This window comes from Pseudophryne corroboree, chromosome 3 (genome assembly GCF_028390025.1).
Source record: "Pseudophryne corroboree isolate aPseCor3 chromosome 3, aPseCor3.hap2, whole genome shotgun sequence".
NCBI lineage: Eukaryota > Metazoa > Chordata > Amphibia > Anura > Myobatrachidae > Pseudophryne > Pseudophryne corroboree.
The window spans coordinates 313,682,131-313,703,523 of record NC_086446.1 but is presented as its reverse complement, the minus strand read 5'-3'; the positions used below and the strand labels follow the sequence as shown (position 1 = coordinate 313,703,523).

Genomic DNA, 21,393 nt, shown 5'->3' with positions numbered 1-21,393 from the left:
GGAGCAGTACATGTCATGTCTGTGAATTAGGAGAAGGTGAGAGACACATTTCATTGTCTGTGTATTGAGAGGAGGTTAGAAATACATATGTCTCTTGTCAGGAGGAGAGAGGTTTCAGTCCTGATCTCTGAATATTAGGAAAAGGTGAAAATTAGGTAACTAGGCACATGCACAGGATGGTCCAAAAGCCTTCATATAGCACATAGAAATATTAACACCTTTTCAACAAAACGTAACTTTATTCACAAAATACGCTCTACATATATATTGAATATTTTTTTCTTTTTTCAAAAACCCTTCAAGAATGTCTTTGTCAAAAGAGGAATAATGTACATAAGTCATTCCAATGGTCAGATTAGGAAGCTGTTGCAATGGACTTTACCAGGAAACATGGCAAGAACATCACACACACACACACACACACACACAAAAAACACACACACAAAAAACACTATTGCCAAACTTATTGAGAAGTTCAAGAAAACTGGAAGCGTTACATGGTCATCCATGTAGGATATGGTCAGGATTCAGATGGTCACAATACCAACACCAGAAATATTGATGCTGAGAACGCCAACAGATCCCCGAGGTGAGTATGAGGGTTTGGGTTAGGTATGGGCACTGGGGGGGGATGGGGGGGGGGGGGTCGCGGTTAGGCTGTGGAGGGGACGGTTAGGTTTAGGCTACGGGAAGGATGGGTTAGGGAAAGCAGTCAACATTCTCAGCGTCGGGATTCTGACAAGTCAGGGTTTCATACCCAACCCGTCCATGTACACTATATCACCTGACAAAGGTACAACTAACACTGTGCTGGGTGTGTTTGCAACACTCAGGTTTGCTGCAGAAAGCAATTTCAGCAGATCAGGTATAATGCGCAAACTTACATCTGGGAACGTTTTTACTGATGAAGCCAATTTTTAAGTTAATGGAGAAGTTAAGTCTATCTGTATCCATTTTCAAAGTAATGACAATCATATCAAGTACATTTTGTCAATAAAGTTACATTTTGTTAAATGGACCACCCTGATTTATGAGGTTGTTACATGCCCTAACATCTGTATGTTTGTAAATGGAAAGACAACCATGCAATAATACTTTTAGGAAAAAGGTCTAAAGTCTGTATTGTACCCAAGTCTCAGTGGGGTTCCTCTTCCTATCTCGCTCGGTTCCAGGAGTGATGATGACTCCTCCAGTAGGTCGGGATCCGCCATCTGCTGATGATGATGCAATTGAGCCTGAATTCACAAACCAATTAATAACTAATCAAAGCAGTTAGTGGCATGCAGGGGGCCATGTGGTGTAAAGCATGAGAGCCAGGCAAAAAGGGTACACAACGATAAGGAGGGGGAGGGGTCTATGTATAAAGGCAGCCACCCCTTAAACAGATGCTGACAGCGGTGCAGACTCCCATCACTATTAGCTGAAACAAGTCTGTTGTTGAAACCTATGCTATGCGATATAGAAAGATGTGTGAAAGAGCTTAAATTGTGCACCCACCACAATGATAGAAAATCTTGAAGGCATTTAACGTAAGGTATTTAATTGCCCTTTGAAAGGCCACTGCTAGTAAACCCCATATTAATGAGGAAAAATAAAACTATTTACAGATCTAAAAACGGTTACTTGCATAAATACATAGACCCTGGAACAAATAATGTTCCTTGCAGACAATAAGCAGTCTGAGACTGCAAAACAGGAGTAAATGCCAGAGCAAAGGATTGTGGGTAAATTATCAATTATTTTTATAAAAACAAAATAGACTAAAAGCCCGCATACATCAGCAATTAGTTGGGACAATTTGCCATCTTGCAGATGATTGTGCAAATAAAAAATCTGCAATGTATGAAGTTCACAGATTGCGGATTCAGAATAAAAATCGGTTGGGATTGGTAAATCAGGTTGTCCAACATGTTGGATTTCACAGATCAGTTGGGGCTGTAGATTGCTAGTGTATGGTGATAATCAGCAGATTTGCAGGCTATTTCTAGTAAATGGATGAGCCTTTCAAAATTGGCAGATCTGTATTTGTTGAAAATGATCTGCAATCACTAAATGTAATGTATGGGTGGAGGATGGTGGATTGGGAAATCTTTAAATCTGGGAAATAGTCCCAGAATCTGCAGATTGTTTTTTGTGATTGCTGATGTATGGGGGGCTTTAATGACTGACTCCTTAATTAAAACGGATTCGCTTCACTTGCCGTCATTCCATTATTTAATGAACACCTGAAATTGGCTATTAGTGATATAAGAAAACAAGGTTTTAGGACTGTACTTGAGGTAGTTTCTTGTGTGCTCGGCTATTTATAAAGAGAGAAGCTGTAGCTATTAAACAATCATTTTTGCTGCTAGGTAATGTATTGTTAATATAGATTTTTCAGTTTACAAAAATAGACTTTGTTTCCTTCCCTCAGTTTAGTTGATATTTTGGGGCTTTCCACAACATCCAACCTCACTGAAGCACTACTTATAAAGTGAAGCTACCATTTACTATCTCTTACATCCGAAAATCCGATATCCCAAATTTTTTTGTGTGACACTTTTGCTATCTTACAGTGCAATGTACAGAAACTTTCAATGTATTCAAACTTTGGCGCACAAATATTGTATAAAATTACCTTTAGGCTAAGGTGTATAAGGTGTTTAAAAAACAAATGTACTTTTGCGTTTAGACTTGGGTCTCATCATCAAGATATCTCATTATGGTATACAAATATAAAAAAAAAATGGAAAAATCCAAAAATCAAAATACTTCCGGTCCCAAGCATTTTGGATACGGGAGACTCAACCTGTACCGAAGTAAAAGTCTAAATTTTTATGAACCTTCTGTCCCAGATACTACTTCTGTGTATGACAGGTAGAGCTGCCCAATAATCACTGTAATAAAAGGTCATATATGATTTACACAGGTTATGTCATGTGGTCAGCTGGTTATAGCGAGGCGAGATGATTACAAGAGACTATCCCTCACTATGACCAAAACAGCCAGCCCTATAACCAGTATAACTCACATGTGCCCAGTATTAGTGCATGAGCTTGAAGTCTCTCAGAGATCAGCCTGTCTGTAATTGACAGGCTGCATTTCTATAACATGGGTCTCTACGGCTGCCTCTGCCATAAAATAGAGCTCAATTATGTAAACACCCTTTACTATACTTTGCCTATGGTAAATCACCCCTTCCCTCGCATGTTATGCCTTAACAAATGTATTGTGTGGTTCATAGGGTCGACCACACTTAGGTCGACTACTTTTGGTCGACAGTGACTAGGTCGACACCTGAAATAGGTCGACATGGACTAGGTCGACATGGAAAAAGGTTGACATGAGTTTTTAAAGTTTTTTTGGTGTTGTTTTCTTCGTTGAGTGACCAGGAACACCAATTAGCACTGTGTCCCCTAGCATGGCTCGCTTTGTTCGCCATACTTTGGGAACGGTTACCATTCCCAGTTGTAGTCCACATGGATCATAAAGTATAAAAAAAAGTTCAAAAAAAATTAAAAAAATTGTGAAAAATTCATGTCGACCTAGAACATGTCATCCTAGTGGTCGACCTAGAGACCTAATGCCGCAATTAATATAATGTGAATAACGGCAAACATAAGACGAATCTTTGAGAGAAAACAAAAAGCAAAATTTCAGATTACATTGGAAGAAAATTTTAATTTAAAAAAAATGGCTCCCCAAATCCTTTACATGAGGTTATCCAGACCCATTTTGCAGCAATTATTGGCTTTATCCAAACAAACAGTTATCTTCAAAAAGCAACATCAAATGAAGAAAACAACACTGTGGACAGTATCCTTCGGTGGGTCAAATTAAAGGATACACATAATTATAAAGCCATACTAAAAACAAAAAAAACTAAATAAAAAAAAAACACCACTAATATGGAGAAAAGATTGGTCAAAATACAATGTAGTGCACAAATATGAACACAATTAGGAAGACTTTCACAGCAATAAATTATTAAGGGATCCAGGATACTATTGAGAGCATTTAAAGTCACATATTAGCATTAATCAGCTGTATTCACCATTTATTGAATCCTGCCTACTGTAAGTTATTATAATGCCATAAACGACAGGTAAATATGGAAGAAATCAAGTGAGAAAAAAAACAGAAACTGTATTTCCAGTCTCCTGACCGCACTAGAGGGGGAAGCCACAATGTGACACACAGAAAATTGTGGAAAACCATACACACAGAATCTAGGTCCACAATTTGGTATTAACACATTCTACATTTAATTATATAAAAAAGGTAGAATATTAAAAGATTTCCTTTAGCAGTCAACTATGCCAAGCCTTGCAACAATAAGTATCAGGGATAAGTTAAAATAGCTGCCAATACTTGCCATTACAGAAACTAGACAAAAACAATGAATCGGCATGAAATGGGTCTTAAAAAGGTGAATTACAATAATGCGCCTGGAAACCTTAATATTAAATGCTTGGAGACAATTATGACATAACACAGTTGGGATAGGCACTGAACAAAATAGCAGCATGGCAATAGCAATGAAAATAAGAATTTACTTACCGATAATTCTATTTCTCGTAGTCCGTAGTGGATGCTGGGGACTCCGTCAGGACCATGGGGAATAGCGGCTCCGCAGGAGACAGGGCACAAAAGTAAAAGCTTTAGGATCAGGTGGTGTGCACTGGCTCCTCCCCCTATGACCCTCCTCCAAGCCTCAGTTAGGATACTGTGCCCGGACGAGCGTACACAATAAGGAAGGATTTTGAATCCCGGGTAAGACTCATACCAGCCACACCAATCACACTGTACAACCTGTGATCTGAACCCAGTTAACAGCATGATAACAGCGGAGCCTCTGAAAAGATGGCTCACAACAATAATAACCCGATTTTTGTAACAATAACTATGTACAAGTATTGCAGACAATCCGCACTTGGGATGGGCGCCCAGCATCCACTACGGACTACGAGAAATAGAATTATCGGTAAGTAAATTCTTATTTTCTCTGACGTCCTAAGTGGATGCTGGGGACTCCGTCAGGACCATGGGGATTATACCAAAGCTCCCAAACGGGCGGGAGAGTGCGGATGACTCTGCAGCACCGAGTGAGAGAACTCCAGGTCCTCCTCAGCCAGGGTGTGCCCCTGACCAAGTAGCAGCTCGGCAAAGTTGTAAAGCCGAGACCCCTCGGGCAGCCGCCCAAGATGAGCCCACCTTCCTTGTGGAATGGGCATTTACATATTTTGGCTGTGGCAGGCCTGCCACAGAATGTGCAAGCTGAATTGTACTACACATCCAACTAGCAATCGTCTGCTTAGAAGCAAGAGCACCCAGTTTGTTGGGTGCATACAGGATAACAGCAAGTCAGTTTTCCTGACTCCAGCCGTCCTGGAAACCTATATTTTCAGGGCCCTGACAACATCTAGCAACTTGGAGTCCTCCAAGTCCCTAGTAGCCGCAGGTACCACAATAAGCTGGTTCAGGTGAAACGCTGACACCACCTTAGGGAGAAACTGGGGACGAGTCCGCAGCTCTGCCCTGTCCGAATGGACAATCAGATATGGGCTTTTGTGAGACAAAGCCGCCAATTCTGACACTCGCCTGGCCGAGGCCAGGGCCAACATCATGGTCACTTTCCATGTGAGATATTTCAAATCCACAGATTTGAGCGGTTTAAACCAATGTGATTTGAGGAATCCCAGAACTACGTTGAGATCCCACAGTGCCACTGGAGGCACAAAAGGGGGTTGTATATGCAGTACTCCCTTGACAAACTTCTGGACTTCAGGAACTGAAGCCAATTCTTTCTGGAAGAAAATCGACAGGGCCGAAATTTGAACCTTAATGGATCCCAATTTGAGGCCCATAGACACTCCTGTTTGCAGGAAATGCAGGAATCGACCGAGTTGAAATTTCTTCGTGGGGCCTTCCTGGCCTCACACCACGCAACATATTTTCGCCACATGTGGTGATAATGTTGTGCGGTCACCTCCTTCCTGGCTTTGACCAGGGTAGGAATGACCTCTTCCGGAATGCCTTTTTCCCTTAGGATCCGGCGTTCAACCGCCATGCCGTCAAACGCAGCCGCGGTAAGTCTTGGAACAGACATGGTACTTGCTGAAGCAAGTCCCTTCTTAGCGGCAGAGGCCATGAGTCCTCTGTGAGCATCTCTTGAAGTTCCGGGTACCAAGTCCTACTTGGCCAATCCGGAGCCACGAGTATAGTTCTTACTCCTCTACGTCTTATAATTCTCAGTACCTTAGGTATGAGAAGCAGAGGAGGGAACACATACACCGACTGGTACACCCACGGTGTTACCAGAACGTCCACAGCTATTGCCTGAGGGTCTCTTGACCTGGCGCAATACCTGTCCAGTTTTTTGTTCAGGCGGGACGCCATCATGTCCACCTTTGGTCTTTCCCAACGGTTCACAATCATGTGGAAGACTTCCCGATGAAGTCCCCACTCTCCCGGGTGGAGGTCGTGCTGAGGAAGTCTGCTTCCCAGTTGTCCACTCCCGGAATGAACACTGCTGACAGTGCTATCACATGATTTTCCGCCCAGCGAAGAATCCTTGCAGCTTCTGCCATTGCCCTCCTGCTTCTTGTGCCGCCCTGTCTGTTTACGTGGGCGACTGCCGTGATGTTGTCCCACTGGATCAATACCGGCTGACCTTGAAGCAGAGGTCTTGCTAAGCTTAGAGCATTGTAAATTGCTCTTAGCTCCAGTATATTTATGTGGAGAGAAGTCTCCAGACTTGATCACACTCCCTGGAAATTTTTTCCTTGTGTGACTGCTCCCCAGCCTTTCAGGCTGGCATCCGTGGTCACCAGGACCCAGTCCTGAATGCCGAATCTGTGGCCCTTTAGTAGATGAGCACTCTGCAGCCACCACAGAAGAGACACCCTTGTCCTTGGAGACAGGGTTATCCGCTGATGCATCTGAAGATGCGATCCGGACCATTTTTCCAGCAGATCCCACTGAAAAGTTCTTGCATGAAATCTGCCGAATGGAATCGTTTCGTAAGAAGCCACCATTTTTCCCAGGACCCTTGTGCAATGATGCACTGACACTTTTCCTGGTTTTAGGAGGTTCCTGACTAGCTCGGATAACTCCCTGGCTTTCTCCTCCGGGAGAAACACCTTTTTCTGGACTGTGTCCAGAATCATCCCTAGGAACAGCAGACGTGTCATCGGAGACAGCTGCGATTTTGGAATATTTAGAATCCACCCGTGCTGTCGTAGAACTACTTGAGATAGTGCTACTCCGACCTCCAACTGTTCTCTGGACCTTGCCCTTATCAGGAGATCGTCCAAGTAAGGGATAATTAAGACGCCTTTTCTTTGAAGAAGAATCATCATTTCGGCCATTACCTTGGTAAAGACCCGGGGTGCCGTGGACAATCCAAACGGCAGCGTCTGAAACTGATAGTGACAGTTTTGTACCACGAACCTGAGGTACCCTTGGTGAGAAGGGCAAATTGGGACATGGAGGTAAGCATCCTTGATGTCCAGGGACACCATATAGTCCCCTTCTTCCTCTTGATTTGAACCTTTGTATGTAAGTGTTCAAATATTTCAGATTTAGAATAGGTCTCACCGAGCCGTCTGGCTTCAGTACCACAATATAGTGTGGAATAATACCCCTTTCCTTGTTGTAGGAGGGGTACTTTGATTATCACCTGCTGGGAATACAGCTTGTGAATTGTTTCCAATACTGCCTCCCTGTCGGAGGGAGACGTTGGTAAAGCAGACTTCAGGAACCTGCGAGGGGGAGACGTCTCGAATTTCCAATCTGTACCCCTGGGATACTACTTGTAGGATCCAGGGGTCCACTTGCGAGTGAGCCCACTGCGCGCTGAAACTCTTGAGACGACCCCCCACCGCACCTGAGTCCGCTTGTACGGCCCCAGCGTCATGCTGAGGACTTGGCAAAAGCGGTGGAGGGCTTCTGTTCCTGGGAATGGGCTGCCTGCTGCAGTCTTCTTCCCTTTCCTCTATCCCTGGGCAGATATGACTGGCCTTTTGCCTGCTTGCCCTTATGGGGACGAAAGGACTGAGGCTGAAAAGACGGTGTCTTTTTCTGCTGAGATGTGACTTGGGGTAAAAAAGGTGGATTTTCCAGCTGTTGCCGTGGCCACCAGGTCCGATGGACCGACCCCAAATAACTCCTCCCCTTTATACGGCAATACTTCCATGTGCCGTTTGGAATCTGCATCACCTGACCACTGTCGTGTCCATAAACATCTTCTGGCAGATATGGACATCGCACTTACTCTTGATGCCAGAGTGCAAATATCCCTCTGTGCATCTCGCATATATAGAAATGCATCCTTTAAATGCTCTATAGTCAATAAAATACTGTCCCTGTCAAGGGTATCAATATTTTCAGTCAGGGAATCCGACCAAGCCACCCCAGCGCTGCACATCCAGGCTGAGGCGATCGCTGGTCGCAGTATAACACCAGTATGTGTGTATATACTTTTTAGGATATTTTCCAGCCTCCTATCAGCTGGCTCCTTGAGGGCGGCCGTATCTGGAGACGGTAACGCCACTTGTTTTGATAAGCGTGTGAGCGCCTTATCCACCCTAAGGGGTGTTTCCCAACGCGCCCTAACTTCTGGCGGGAAAGGGTATAACGCCAATAATTTTCTATCGGGGGAAACCCACGCATCATCACACACTTCATTTAATTTATCTGATTCAGGAAAAACTACAGGTAGTTTTTTCACACCCCACATAATACCCTCTTTTGTGGTACTTGTAGTATCAGAAATATGTAACACCTCCTTCATTGCCCTTAACATGTAACGTGTGGCCCCAATGGAAAATACGTTTGTTTCTTCACCGTCGACACTGGAGTCAGTGTCCGTGTCTGTGTCTGTGTCGACCGACTGAGGTAAATGGGCGTTTTAAAGCCCCTGACGGTGTTTGAGACGCCTGGACAGGTACCAATTGGTTTGCCGGCCGTCTCATGTTGTCAACCGACCTTGCAGCGTGTTGACATTATCACGTAATTCCCTAAATAAGCCATCCATTCCGGTGTCGACTCCCTAGAGAGTGACATCACCATTACAGGCAATTGCTCCGCCTCCTCACCAACATCATCCTCATACATGTCGACACACACGTACCAACACACAGCACACACACAGGGAATGCTCTGATAGAGGACAGGACCCCACTAGCCCTTTGGGGAGACAGAGGGAGAGTTTGCCAGCACACACTAAAACGCTATATTATACAGGGACAACCTTATATAAGTGTTTTCCCTTATAGCATCTTAATATATAATAATATCACCAAATAAGTGCCCCCCCCTCTCTGTTTTAACCCTGTTTCTGTAGTGCTGTGCAGGGAAGAGCCTGGGAGCCTTCCTAGCAGCGGAGCTGTGTAGGAAAATGGCGCTGTGTGCTGAGGAGAATAGTCCCCGCCCCATTTTCGGCGGGCTTCTTCTCCCGTTTTTCTGACAACCTGGAAGGGGTTAAATACATCCATATAGCCCCAGGGGCTATATGTGATGTATTTTTAGCCAGCATAGGTACTTTCATTGCTGCCCAGGGCGCCCCCCCAAGCGCCCTGCACCCTCAGTGACCGTTGGTGTGAAGTGTGCTGAGAGCAATGGCGCACAGCTGCAGTGCTGTGCGCTACCTCATGAAGACTGAGAAGTCTTCAGCCGCCGATTTCTGGACCTCTTCTCTCTTCAGCATCTGCAAGGGGGTTGGCGGCGCGGCTCCGGTGACCCATCCAGGCTGTACCTGTGATCGTCCCTCTGGAGCTAGTGTCCAGTAGCCTAAGAAGCCAATCCATCCCTGCACGCAGGTGAGTTCACTTCTTCTCCCCTAAGTCCCTCGTTGCAGTGAGCCTGTTGCCAGCAGGACTCACTGAAAATAAAAAACCTAACAAAACTTTTACTCTACGCAGCTCTTTAGGAGAGCCACCTAGATTGCACCCTTCTCGGCCGGGCACAAAAACCTAACTGAGGCTTGGAGGAGGGTCATAGGGGGAGGAGCCAGTGCACACCACCTGATCCTAAAGCTTTTACTTTTGTGCCCTGTCTCCTGCGGAGTCGCTATTCCCCATGGTCCTGACGGAGTCCCCAGCATCCACTTAGGACGTCAGAGAAAAAGTAATATAAATGTAAAATGTCACCCTATCAAACAAAGACAGGCATTACAGAGGTGTAACCCTACTGATATCTGCTGCAGGAGGCTGCACTACAAAGACCGCTAATACCTTAGATTACTATCATGCAACCAAGGACAAACAGATCATATGATTAGCTGTAAAATATATGTGATGACCAGTATGGAACCGCCTACAAGTTATAATCTCTTGCCGCTGTATGAAGTAATCACAGCTAGCGGTCATGGGTAAGACTGCCCAGTTAGCCCTAGCCTGAAAGTTATAAATATATGTAATCCAAAAATTCCTTCTGTACCTTTTATCTATAATAATGTATAGATATAAGGTCAGATTTAGGATTAAATGCATGTGAAGAGCTACAACATAAACAAACAATGAAAACATAAAAGTGTTAAATATTTTATGGTAAAAAAAATAAAATGTAACATGTTCAAAATAATAAACGATGACACGTAAGGAAAGGTCACAAAATAGCACAAATATGATATATTTAGGAAGTCTGCACCCTATAAAGTCAGCAAAATTGTGAAGCAATGCAATTTGGTTACTGTCCTACATTAACAATAAATGGATATTACACTAGTGATTTCTGACCAGTGAACTGTCACTGTCATCAATATTTCCAAACCAATATCACAACAGGTCACCTTGAGATGACCCCAGGACAAATGAACACATGGGCCTTTTTTGTACTCCCAAAATTAAAAAGAATAAAGAAAAATCAATAAATGAAAAAGTACAGAATGTGACATTTTATCCCAGTAGCTTTGGAACTTGCGTTTTCTAGCAAATGCTTAAATTTTTAATTACCGGTAAACTGAATTCACAGCATTATGTCTAAAATTTAGGAAGGCACTTTTATTATTATTCTTACCTTTCCCCACTCTACCCTAGGTATTCCCTCACCATTACTTTGTGTAGAGGTGCTTCCTCACAAGGAGTGACATAAAGTAGCACACATGAAAATGGTGCTCTTAATCATAATTTGGGTATATTACATCATCAGCGAGCTGCAGCATTTTTTTTTACTTTTATTTAAACTCTGTGGCTATCTGAATATCCAAACTTTGGATAAAAGATCACACTTTTGTACTCAAATATTTCTTAATGACGTGTACAGCTCTTGAAAGTTCATAGGATGCAGCCTTCCTTTTGGGCTCAGCAATTTATAGCTATACACAGAAGTTAAATGAAGCAGTGGAAGGATGGGATGTTAAAGGGTGAAGCTAGGAAACCACCTGCATGCCATTAACCTACTTCTTCAAAGAGACATGACCTATTTTGATTGGGCCAGACTATGCACCAATCAGAATAGCAATCTACCTTACCATTTTTCACCAATATTGAACTGCTACACATATAAAAAGCGGTGACCTAAAGTTGAGAAGCATTCACGTACACAGCTCCTAGAGACGAGGAGGGTTGGTGGGTGTTCATTCTGCACTTACCTTACACTTTATGAAGTTAACAATCACCCACCATGTTTAAACCTCCCTATAACACTAAGAATATCAAGTTTTCTCAGATATTGGTTAATCATTTTTATGTAAAAGCAAAAGATGTTAAAATCCTGTACTGATCTTTAGGAATCACTTTAAATATACTACTGGCTAAAAAACCCAAACACATTACCCAGACAGGAATGACAACTTAAAAACAAGGGTGAGAAAAGTAAATATGGGCAAAAAGCAAAGGCAAGCAGCAGGAAACATTTGAACAGGAGGAAAGTAATGGAAGTATGCAGAGAGCAAATATGGGTGGAGAAAACCTTGTAAATTGTAGGCAATGACAGGAATAAACAGTGGAAGTATGCAGTGACAGAAACAGAGAATGAAGGCAAAGAGAGAGTGAAAAAGCAGAGAAAGAAAGATACAGAGGGTCACAGATTGCGGTTAGCAATTAGGGAGAAAAACAGGAAGCAGGAGAAGGAAATTCAGAAGGAAGCAAAAAGATTAAAAACCAAGCAGCAGAAGGTAGCAAGCAATAAGAAAGAACGGAAAGACAGAGATAGAGAATGGAGCTGGCAAGTAAGAAACACAGAGAGAAGGGAGCCAGCAAGAGTGATGCAGGAGTAAATCTACAACAGTCGAGGGAGGGGCAGAAAAAAAAACAAGCGAAAAACAGAAGGAAGCAGGCAACAGTGGAGAGAGAAACAGAAGGAAGTAAGCAGCAGTAGAGGGAGAAACAGAAGGAAGTAGGCAGCAGTGGAGGAGGAAAATAAGAATTTACTCACCGGTAATTCTATTTCTCGTAGTCCGTAGTGGATGCTGGGAACTCCGTAAGGACCATGGGGAATAGCGGGTTCCGAAGGAGACTGGGCACTCTAAGAAAGAATTAGGACTACCTGGTGTGCACTGGCTCCTCCCTCTATGCCCCTCCTCCAGACCTCAGTTAGGGAAACTGTGCCCGGAAGAGCTGACACAATAAGGAAAGGATTTGGAATCCCGGGTAAGACTCATACCAGCCACACCAATCACACCGTACAACTCGTGATACTATACCCAGTGAACAGTATGAACAACAACTGAGCCTCTCGAATAGATGGCTTCAAACAATAACCCTTTAGTTAGGCAATAACTATATACAAGTATTGCAGACAATCCGCACTTGGGATGGGCGTCCAGCATCCACTACGGACTACGAGAAATAGAATTACTAGTGAGTAAATTCTTATTTTCTCTGACGTCCTAGTGGATGCTGGGAACTCCGTAAGGACCATGGGGATTATACCAAAGCTCCCAAACGGGCGGGAGAGTGCGGATGACTCTGCAGCACCGAATGAGCAAACTCAAGGTCCTCCTCAGCCAGGGTATCAAACTTGTAGAATTTTGCAAACGTGTTTGAACCCGACCAAGTAGCAGCTCGGCAAAGTTGTAAAGCCGAGACCCCTCGGGCAGCCGCCCAAGAAGAGCCCACCTTCCTCGTGGAATGGGCTTTTACAGATTTAGGATGCGGCAGTCCAGCCGCCGAATGTGCAAGTTGAATCGTGCTACAGATCCAGCGAGCAATAGTCTGCTTTGAAGCAGGAGCACCCAGCTTGTTGGGTGCATACAGGATAAATAGCGAGTCAGTTTTTCTGACTCTAGCCGTCCTGGAAACATATATTTTCAGGGCCCTGACTACGTCCAGCAACTTGGAATCCTCCAAGTCCCGAGTAGCCGCAGGCACCACAATAGGTTGGTTCACATGAAAAGCTGATACCACCTTAGTAAGGAATTGGGAACGAGTCCTCAATTCCGCCCTATCTATATGAAAAATCAGATAAGGGCTTTTACATGACAAAGCCGCCAATTCTGATACACGCCTGGCCGACGCCAAGGCCAACAGCATGACCACCTTCCACGTGAGGAACTTTATCTCCACGGTTTTAAGTGGCTCAAACCAATGCGACTTTAGGAAATCCAACACCACGTTGAGATCCCAAGGTGCCACTGGGGCACAAAAGGGGGCTGAATATGCAGCACACCCTTTACAAAAGTCTGAACTTCAGGCACTGAAGCCAGTTCTTTTTGGAAGAAAATAGACAGAGCCGAAATCTGGACCTTAATGGAACCCAATTTTAGGCCCATAGTCACCCCTGACTGTAGGAAGTGCAGAAATCGACCTAGCTGAAATTCCTCCGTTGGGGCCTTCCTGGCCTCACACCAAGCAACATATTTCCGCCATATGCGGTGATAATGTTTTGCGGTCACATCTTTCCTAGCTTTAATCAGTGTAGGAATGACTTCCTCCGGAATGCCCTTTTCTTTTAGGATCCGGTGTTCAACCGCCATGCCGTCAAATGCAGCCGCGGTAAGTCTTGGAACAGACAGGGCCCCTGCTGCAGCAGGTCCTGTCTGAGCGGCAGAGGCCATGGGTCCTCCGAGATCATTTCATGAAGTTCTGGGTACCAAGCTCTTCTTGGCCAATCCGGAACCACGAGTATAGTTCTTACTCCCCTCCTTCTTATTATTCTCAGTACCTTGGGTATGAGAGGCAGAGGAGGGAACACATAAACCGACTGGTACACCCACGGTGTCACTAGAGCGTCCACAGCTAACGCCTGAGGGTCCCTTGACCTGGCGCAATATCTTTTTAATTTTTTGTTGAGGCGGGACGCCATCATGTCCACCTGTGGCCTTTCCCAACGGTTTACAATCATTTTGAAGACTTCTGGATGAAGTCCCCAATCACCCGGGTGGAGGTCGTGTCTGCTGAGGAAGTCTGCTTCCCAGTTGTCCACTCCCGGAATGAACACTGCTGACAGTGCTATCACGTGATTTTCCGCCCATCGGAGACTCCTTGTGGCTTCTGCCATCGCCAACCTGCTTCTTGTGCCGCCCTGTCGGTTTACATGGGCTACCGCCGTGATGTTGTCTGACTGGATCAGCACCGGCTGGTGTTGAAGCAGGGGTCTTGCCTGACTTAGGGCATTGTAAATGGCCCTTAGTTCCAGAATATTTATGTGTAGGGAAGTCTCCTGGCTTGACCATAGTCCTTGGAAGTTTCTTCCCTGTGTGACTGCCCCCCAGCCTCGAAGGCTGGCATCCGTGGTCACCAGGACCCAGTCCTGTATGCCAAATCTGCGGCCCTCTAGAAGATGAGCACTCTGCAGCCACCACAGCAGAGACAGGTCCTTGGAGACAGGGTTATCAGCCGATGCATCTGAAGATGCGATCCGGACCACTTGTCCAACAGATCCCACTGAAAGATCCTTGCATGGAACCTGCCAAATGGAATTGCTTCGTAGGAAGCTACCATCTTTCCCAGGACTCGCGTGCAGTGATGCACCGACACCTGTTTTGGCTTCAGGAGGTCTCTGACTAGAGATGACAACTCCTTGGCTTTCTCCTCCGGGAGAAACACTTTTTTCTGGTCTGTGTCCAGAACCATCCCCAGGAACAGTAGGCGCGTTGTAGGAACCAGCTGCGACTTTGGAATGTTCAGAATCCAGCCGTGCTGTTGTAGCACTTCCCGAGATAGTGCTACGCCGACCAACAACTGCTCCCTGGACCTCGCCTTTATAAGGAGATCGTCCAAGTACAGGATAATTAAAACTCCCTTTTTCCGAAGGAGTATCATCATTTCGGCCATTACCTTGGTAAATACCCTCGGTGCCGTGGACAGACCAAACGGCAACGTCTGGAATTGGTAATGACAGTCCTGTACCACAAATCTGAGGTACTCCTGGTGAGGAGGGTAAATGGGGACATGCAGGTAAGCATCCTTGATGTCCAGTGATACCATGTAATCCCCTTCGTCCAGGCTTGCAATAACCGCCCTGAGCGATTCCATTTTGAACTTGAACCTTCTTATATAAGTGTTCAAGGATTTCAAATTTAAAATGGGTCTCACCGAACCATCCGGTTTCGGTACCACAAACATTGTGGAATAGTAACCCCGTCCTTGTTGAAGGAGGGGTACCTTGATTATCACCTGCTGAGAATACAGCTTGTGAATCGCCTCCAGCACTGCCTCCCTGTCTGGGGGAGCTGTTGGCAAGGCTGATTTGAGGAAACGGCGAGGGAGAGACGTCTCGAATTCCAGCTTGGAGCCCCGAGATACCACTTATAGAATCCAGGGATCCACCCGTGAGGGAGCCCACTGGTCGCTGAAGTTCCGGAGACGGGCCCCCACCGCACCTGGCTCCGCCTGTGGAGCCCCAGCGTCATGCGGTGGACTTAGAGGAAGCGGGAGAGGACTTTTGTTCTTGGGAAGTGGCTGTATGGTGCAGCTTTTTCCCTCTACCTCTGCCTCTGGGCAGAAAGGATGCGCCTTTAACCCGCTTGCCTTTCTGGGGCCGAAAGGACTGTACCTGATAATACGGTGCTTTCTTTGGCTGTGAGGGAACATGGGGTAAAAATGTCGACTTCCCAGCTGTTGCTGTGGAAACGAGGTCCGAGAGACCGTCCCCAAACAATTCCTCACCTTTGTAAGGCAAAACCTCCATGTGCCTTTTAGAATCTGCATCACCTGTCCACTGCCGAGTCCACAATCCTCTCCTGGCAGAAATGGACATTGCATTAATTCTAGATGCCAGCCGGCAAATATCCCTCTGTGCATCTCTCATGTATAAGACTGCGTCTTTAATATGCTCTATGGTTAGCAATATAGTGTCCCTGTCGAGGGTATCAATGTTATCAGACAGGGAATCTGACCACGCAGCAGCAGCACTGCACATCCATGCTGAAGCAATAGCCGGTCTCAGTATAATACCTGAGTGTGTATACACAGACTTCAGGATAGCCTCCTGCTTTCTATCCGCAGGCTCCTTTAAGGCGGCCGTATCCTGAGACGGTAGTGCCACCTTCTTTGACAAGCGTGTGAGCGCTTTATCCACCCTAGGGGATGTCTCCCAACGTATCCTGTCCTCTGGCGGGAAAGGGTACGCCATTAGCAACTTTTTAGAAATCACTAATTTCTTATCGGGGGAAGCCCACGCTTCTTCACACACTTCATTCAACTCATCAGATGGGGGAAAAACCACTGGTTGCTTTTTCTCCCCAAACATAATACCCTTTTTTGTGGTACCTGGGTTAATGTCAGAAATGTGCAACACATTTTTCATTGCCGTAATCATGTAACGGGTGGCTCTGTTGGAATGTACACTAGTCTCATCGTCGTCGACACTGGAGTCAGTATCCGTGTCGACATCTGTGTCAGCCATCTGAGGTAGTGGGCGTTTTTGAGCCCCTGATGGCTTTTGAGACGCCTGGGCAGGCACGGGCTGAGAAGCCGGCTGTCCCACATCTGCTATGTCGTCAAACCTTTTATGTAAGGAGTTGACACTGTCGCGTAATTCCTTCCACATATCCATCCACTCAGGTGTCGACCCCGCAGGGGGTGACATCACATTTATCGGCACCTGCTCCGCCTCCACATAAGCCTCCTCATCAAACATGTCGACACAGCCGTACCGACACACCGCACACACACAGGGAATGCTCTGACTGAGGACAGGACCCCACAAAGTCCTTTGGGGAGACAGAGAGAGAGTATGCCAGCACACACCACAGCGCTATATAATGCAGGGAATTACACTACACAAGTGATTTACCCTATAGCCGCTATATATATAGTATTTGCGCCTAAATTTAGTGCCCCCCCCCTCTCTTTTTTACCCTATTGAGCCTGGAAACTGCAGGGGAGAGCCTGGGGAGCGTCCTTCCAGCGGAGCTGTGAGAGGAAATGGCGCCAGTGTGCTGAGGGAGATAGCCCCGCCCCTTTTTCGGCGGACTTCTCCCGCTTTAATAATAATAATGTGGCAGGGGTATTTTACACATATATAGCTTCTTAGGCTATATTATGTGTGATTAGCCACTTTAAGGTACTCTAATTGCTGCCCAGGGCGCCCCCCCCCAGCGCCCTGCACCCATCAGTGACCGGAGTATGTGGTGTGCACAGGGAGCAATGGCGCACAGCTGCAGTGCTGTGCGCTACCTTAATGAAGACCGGAGTCTTCAGCCGCCGATTTCCGTGAAGATCTTCATGCTTCTGGCTCTGCAAGGGGATCGGTGGCGCGGCTGCGGGACCGGACGACCGAGGCTGGGCCTGTGTTCGATCCCTCTGGAGCTAATGGTGTCCAGTAGCCTAGAAGCCCAAACTAGCTGCAAGCAGGTAGGTTCGCTTCTCTCCCCTAAGTCCCTTGTTGCAGTGAGTCTGTTGCCAGCAGATCTCACTGAAAATAAAAAACCTAATAAATACTTTCTTTACTAGAAGCTCAGGAGAGCCCCTAGTGTGCAACCAGCTCGAGCCGGGCACAGATTCTAACTGAGGTCTGGAGGAGGGGCATAGAGGGAGGAGCCAGTGCACACCAGGTAGTCCTAATTCTTTCTTAGAGTGCCCAGTCTCCTTCGGAGCCCGCTATTCCCCATGATCCTTACGGAGTTCCCAGCATCCACTAGGACGTCAGAGAAATAAATGGAAGCAAGCAGCAGTGGTGGAGGAAATAAAGGGAAGCAGTCGATAAATTTAATAAAAACAGGCAGTAGTGGTGAACAAACAGAAGGAGGCATGCAGAAGTGGAAGGATAAACAAAAAGAAGTAAACGTAATAAAAATGCAGGTGACCGAAAAAATGTAAATCTAGGCTGAACAGATAAAGGAAAATACAGATTCTAGCAGACAGGATAACAGAGTGCTCAACAGTACAAATTTCAAATAGAGGCAAAATTGTACCTGAAACCCAATATTATACCATGTGGCTACATATTATTTATATACCACTGTGTACAAGGCTGAATTAGATTCCATTCTACATGAGGCAAAGCATGCCCATATTATATCAGAGGAATTATGTAACAGCCTTATACAAGACTTTCCAATAGCTCCTATCCTGTATTCCATCCCCAAAATACACAAGAGCAGTACACACCCTCCAGGAAGGCCCATTATTGCTGCCAGGGACTCTCTGTATTATAAAATTTCGCAATACTTGGACATTTACCTACAACCAATAGTGCAGCAACAAGAGATGTATCTCAGGGACACCACTATGTTCCTTAATAAAATTCAGGAGTTTTCCAATCTTCCTGAAGGATGCATCCTATGCACTATGGATGTGGTATCTTTATACACGAATATACAGCATGAAGAAGGGCTGAATGCTGTCCGTGACCTAATTTCCCAGAACAACACATACACGGGCCCAGATCAGGACTTCTTCATGCAATTACTTGAATTGACCCTCAAACGAAATTATTTTCTGTTTGATGGCAAATGGTACCAACAACAAAGGGGTTGTGCGATGGGGTCTTGTGTGGCCCCAGCGTTCGCCAACTCCTTTATGTTCACTAAAGAGCGCCAGCTGTTGTTTTCAAATCAGGTTTTTGCAGACGGTATCATATGGATAACAAGATACATAGATGACCTCTTCCTCATTTGGAGAGGTCAAGAGTCAGTACTTGTTAATGCCATTAACATGATTAATAATGTGGATGAGCACATCAAATTCACCTATAATATTAGTCAAGTGGGCGTGAACTTCCTGGACGTCTCAGTTTCCCTGAAAGATGGACAGCTACATACGGAGGTCTATCGTAAGGTTACAGATCGAAATACCTATCTTCATGCATCAAGCCAGCACCCTCCAGCATGTGTGAGGAGTCTTCCTTTGTCCCAATTTATCCGGGTATGTCGCATCTCAGACACAGTGGTCAAAGCTTCATTGGCAATCGATGACCTGATATTACGTTTCCTTAATAAAGGGTACCAACACGACGATCTGATGAAGGCCAAATGTAAGGCTCTCTCAATACCAAGAGAGAAATTATTAAGTCCAGCTCCAAAGAAATCTATTAAGAACAAAATGGTATTTGTTCAACAATACCACTCTAATAGCTCTTTCAACGTGAAGAGATCTAGAGAATTGTGGCCCATCATCACTAATGATACTGATCTAGGTGGCTTTAAAGATATGACCATACTACCAAGTTACAAACGTGGACGCAACCTAAAAGATCTGTTAGTGGTGAATGACATTGGAAGACTAGCGCCTGCTCCGAGTGCAACATTCCTTACACGTAAGCCAGGATGCTACAAATGCACAGGTTGCATCACATGTAGTTACATGGAGACAGGATCCTCGTTTGCTCACCCACATACGGGAAAACGTCTAACTATTAAGCATGTTTTGACCTGTTCCAGTAAATTTGTGGTCTACTTCATACGCTGTCCATGCGGACTTCTATACGTGGGTAAAACCACCTGTAGTTTTAAAGAAAGGATGGCCACACATAGAATGTCCATCAGACACGCACTTGAAGGATCTGATTTGGAACAACCAGTAGCCAGACACTTCAAAATGATGCATCATAGTCTGGCCACTCTCAAATATAAAATAATAGATCAGGTGCCAGCATGTGTCAGAGGAGGGGACAGAGCCAGGAAACTTCTCCAGCTGGAGGCGCGCTGGATTCATTCCCTGGACACTGTAGTTCCCAGGGGTTTGAATGAACAATTGAACTGGAATTGTTTTCTTTAGTTTGAGTTAATTTTTATTGCCTAGGTAACAACATCTTTGTCTAGTATAATATATACCTAGTGTGGCGATGAAACAGTAGATTACCCAGCAACAAGTATTAATATTATGTATGATTATGTTTATTGCGATATTGAGCCGTTTCCTATTCCAGGATTACAAAACTCGATCTGCCTTGTTGTTATGGTGATGGTGCTGTATTGTTTTTTCTGTTGCCTAGATACGGCCCGGCCGGATGCAGCGCTGCAGAGCGCACGTCGCACTCACGTGACGTCACCGGGAGGCGCCGCAGCCAGCGTCCACGCTGTCTGTCTCACATGGTGATCTACAGGTATAAAGGTATGTAATTTTCATTGTTTCCTTGTTCTGACGAAAGTTTATTTATTAAACTGAAACGTAAACCTCTGCCAGGCGTCACTCCGCCGTCCTTTATTATCTAGTGCATACGGAAGACCCGCTGAGTGCCGCTCCTCTTTGGACTTTTATATTGTCTGTTGCTATACAGATAAGTGAAGGCACCAGGGCAAATACCATTATCAATCCGGAGTGCCAGCTTCTTTATCCATATAGAAGGTGTCCGGTATCCTGTGGGGATTGTACCTCACTTTGTACCAGTCATCAAGCAAGGCAACCGGTCATTTATTCTTTCACTGTGAACCGACATTGGTGTGGAGTTTATATGGTGTTTCACCTGTACATAGTAACACGGGTGTGTGGTGAGAGTGCACCAATCTATTAACAACATGACGCAAGAAGGCAGAGGTTACCGTAACATTGTACTCCCCGTGGGAGAGACGTTAAGCTTCTCAGAAGCTGAAGCTAGTGACATTTATTTCAATGAGGACTTTGAGACTACAGGAGGTTCACTCTCCAATGAACAACTTTATTATAAAATCCTGAGGCTGAAGAAAAAGGAATTGGACTTTTTTATGCATGGGGTGACACTCTCGGATTATCATAAAAGTAAACATATCCCTAGAGGATTCAGGATAAAAAATACCCCCACCATAGGGAAATACAATCATGATTTTTGCAGGAGATGGGTAGCTGTACTTAATAAGTGCAGCTATGATTTAATTCTCCTGGTGATCGAGGAGTCAGCCCGAGAACTCGGCCTTATCAAAACTGAGATCACAGCTTTTGAATCTGTACATATGGAGTCACTTAAAACTGACAAACAAAATGACTGGCTGGATAAACTTAAAGTGCAAGTAGATTCCTACAAACAAAATTTAATCAAATATAAAAGAGACAAACTGTCAGCGGTACAAAGGGATTACCAGGAGGGGAAAGTATATGCTTGGGTTCAGAA

General features: G+C 45.2%; 1 protein-coding gene across 7 annotated transcripts in view; it reads right to left on the bottom strand.

Moving 5' to 3' along the window:
• The window catches only part of ATP6V0A1 (ATPase H+ transporting V0 subunit a1), a 196,835-nt gene that overhangs the window by 118,603 nt on the left and 56,839 nt on the right, over nt 1-21,393 (bottom strand). For 4 of the 7 annotated variants that reach the window (XM_063959439.1, XM_063959445.1, XM_063959441.1 and 1 more), the window contains exon 6: nt 1,129-1,235. In XM_063959439.1, the coding sequence (XP_063815509.1) occupies nt 1,129-1,235 (107 nt within the window). The remainder of the gene's footprint in view (nt 1-1,128; nt 1,236-21,393) is intronic. The other 3 variants (XM_063959440.1, XM_063959443.1, XM_063959444.1) reach the window with 1 other exon arrangement.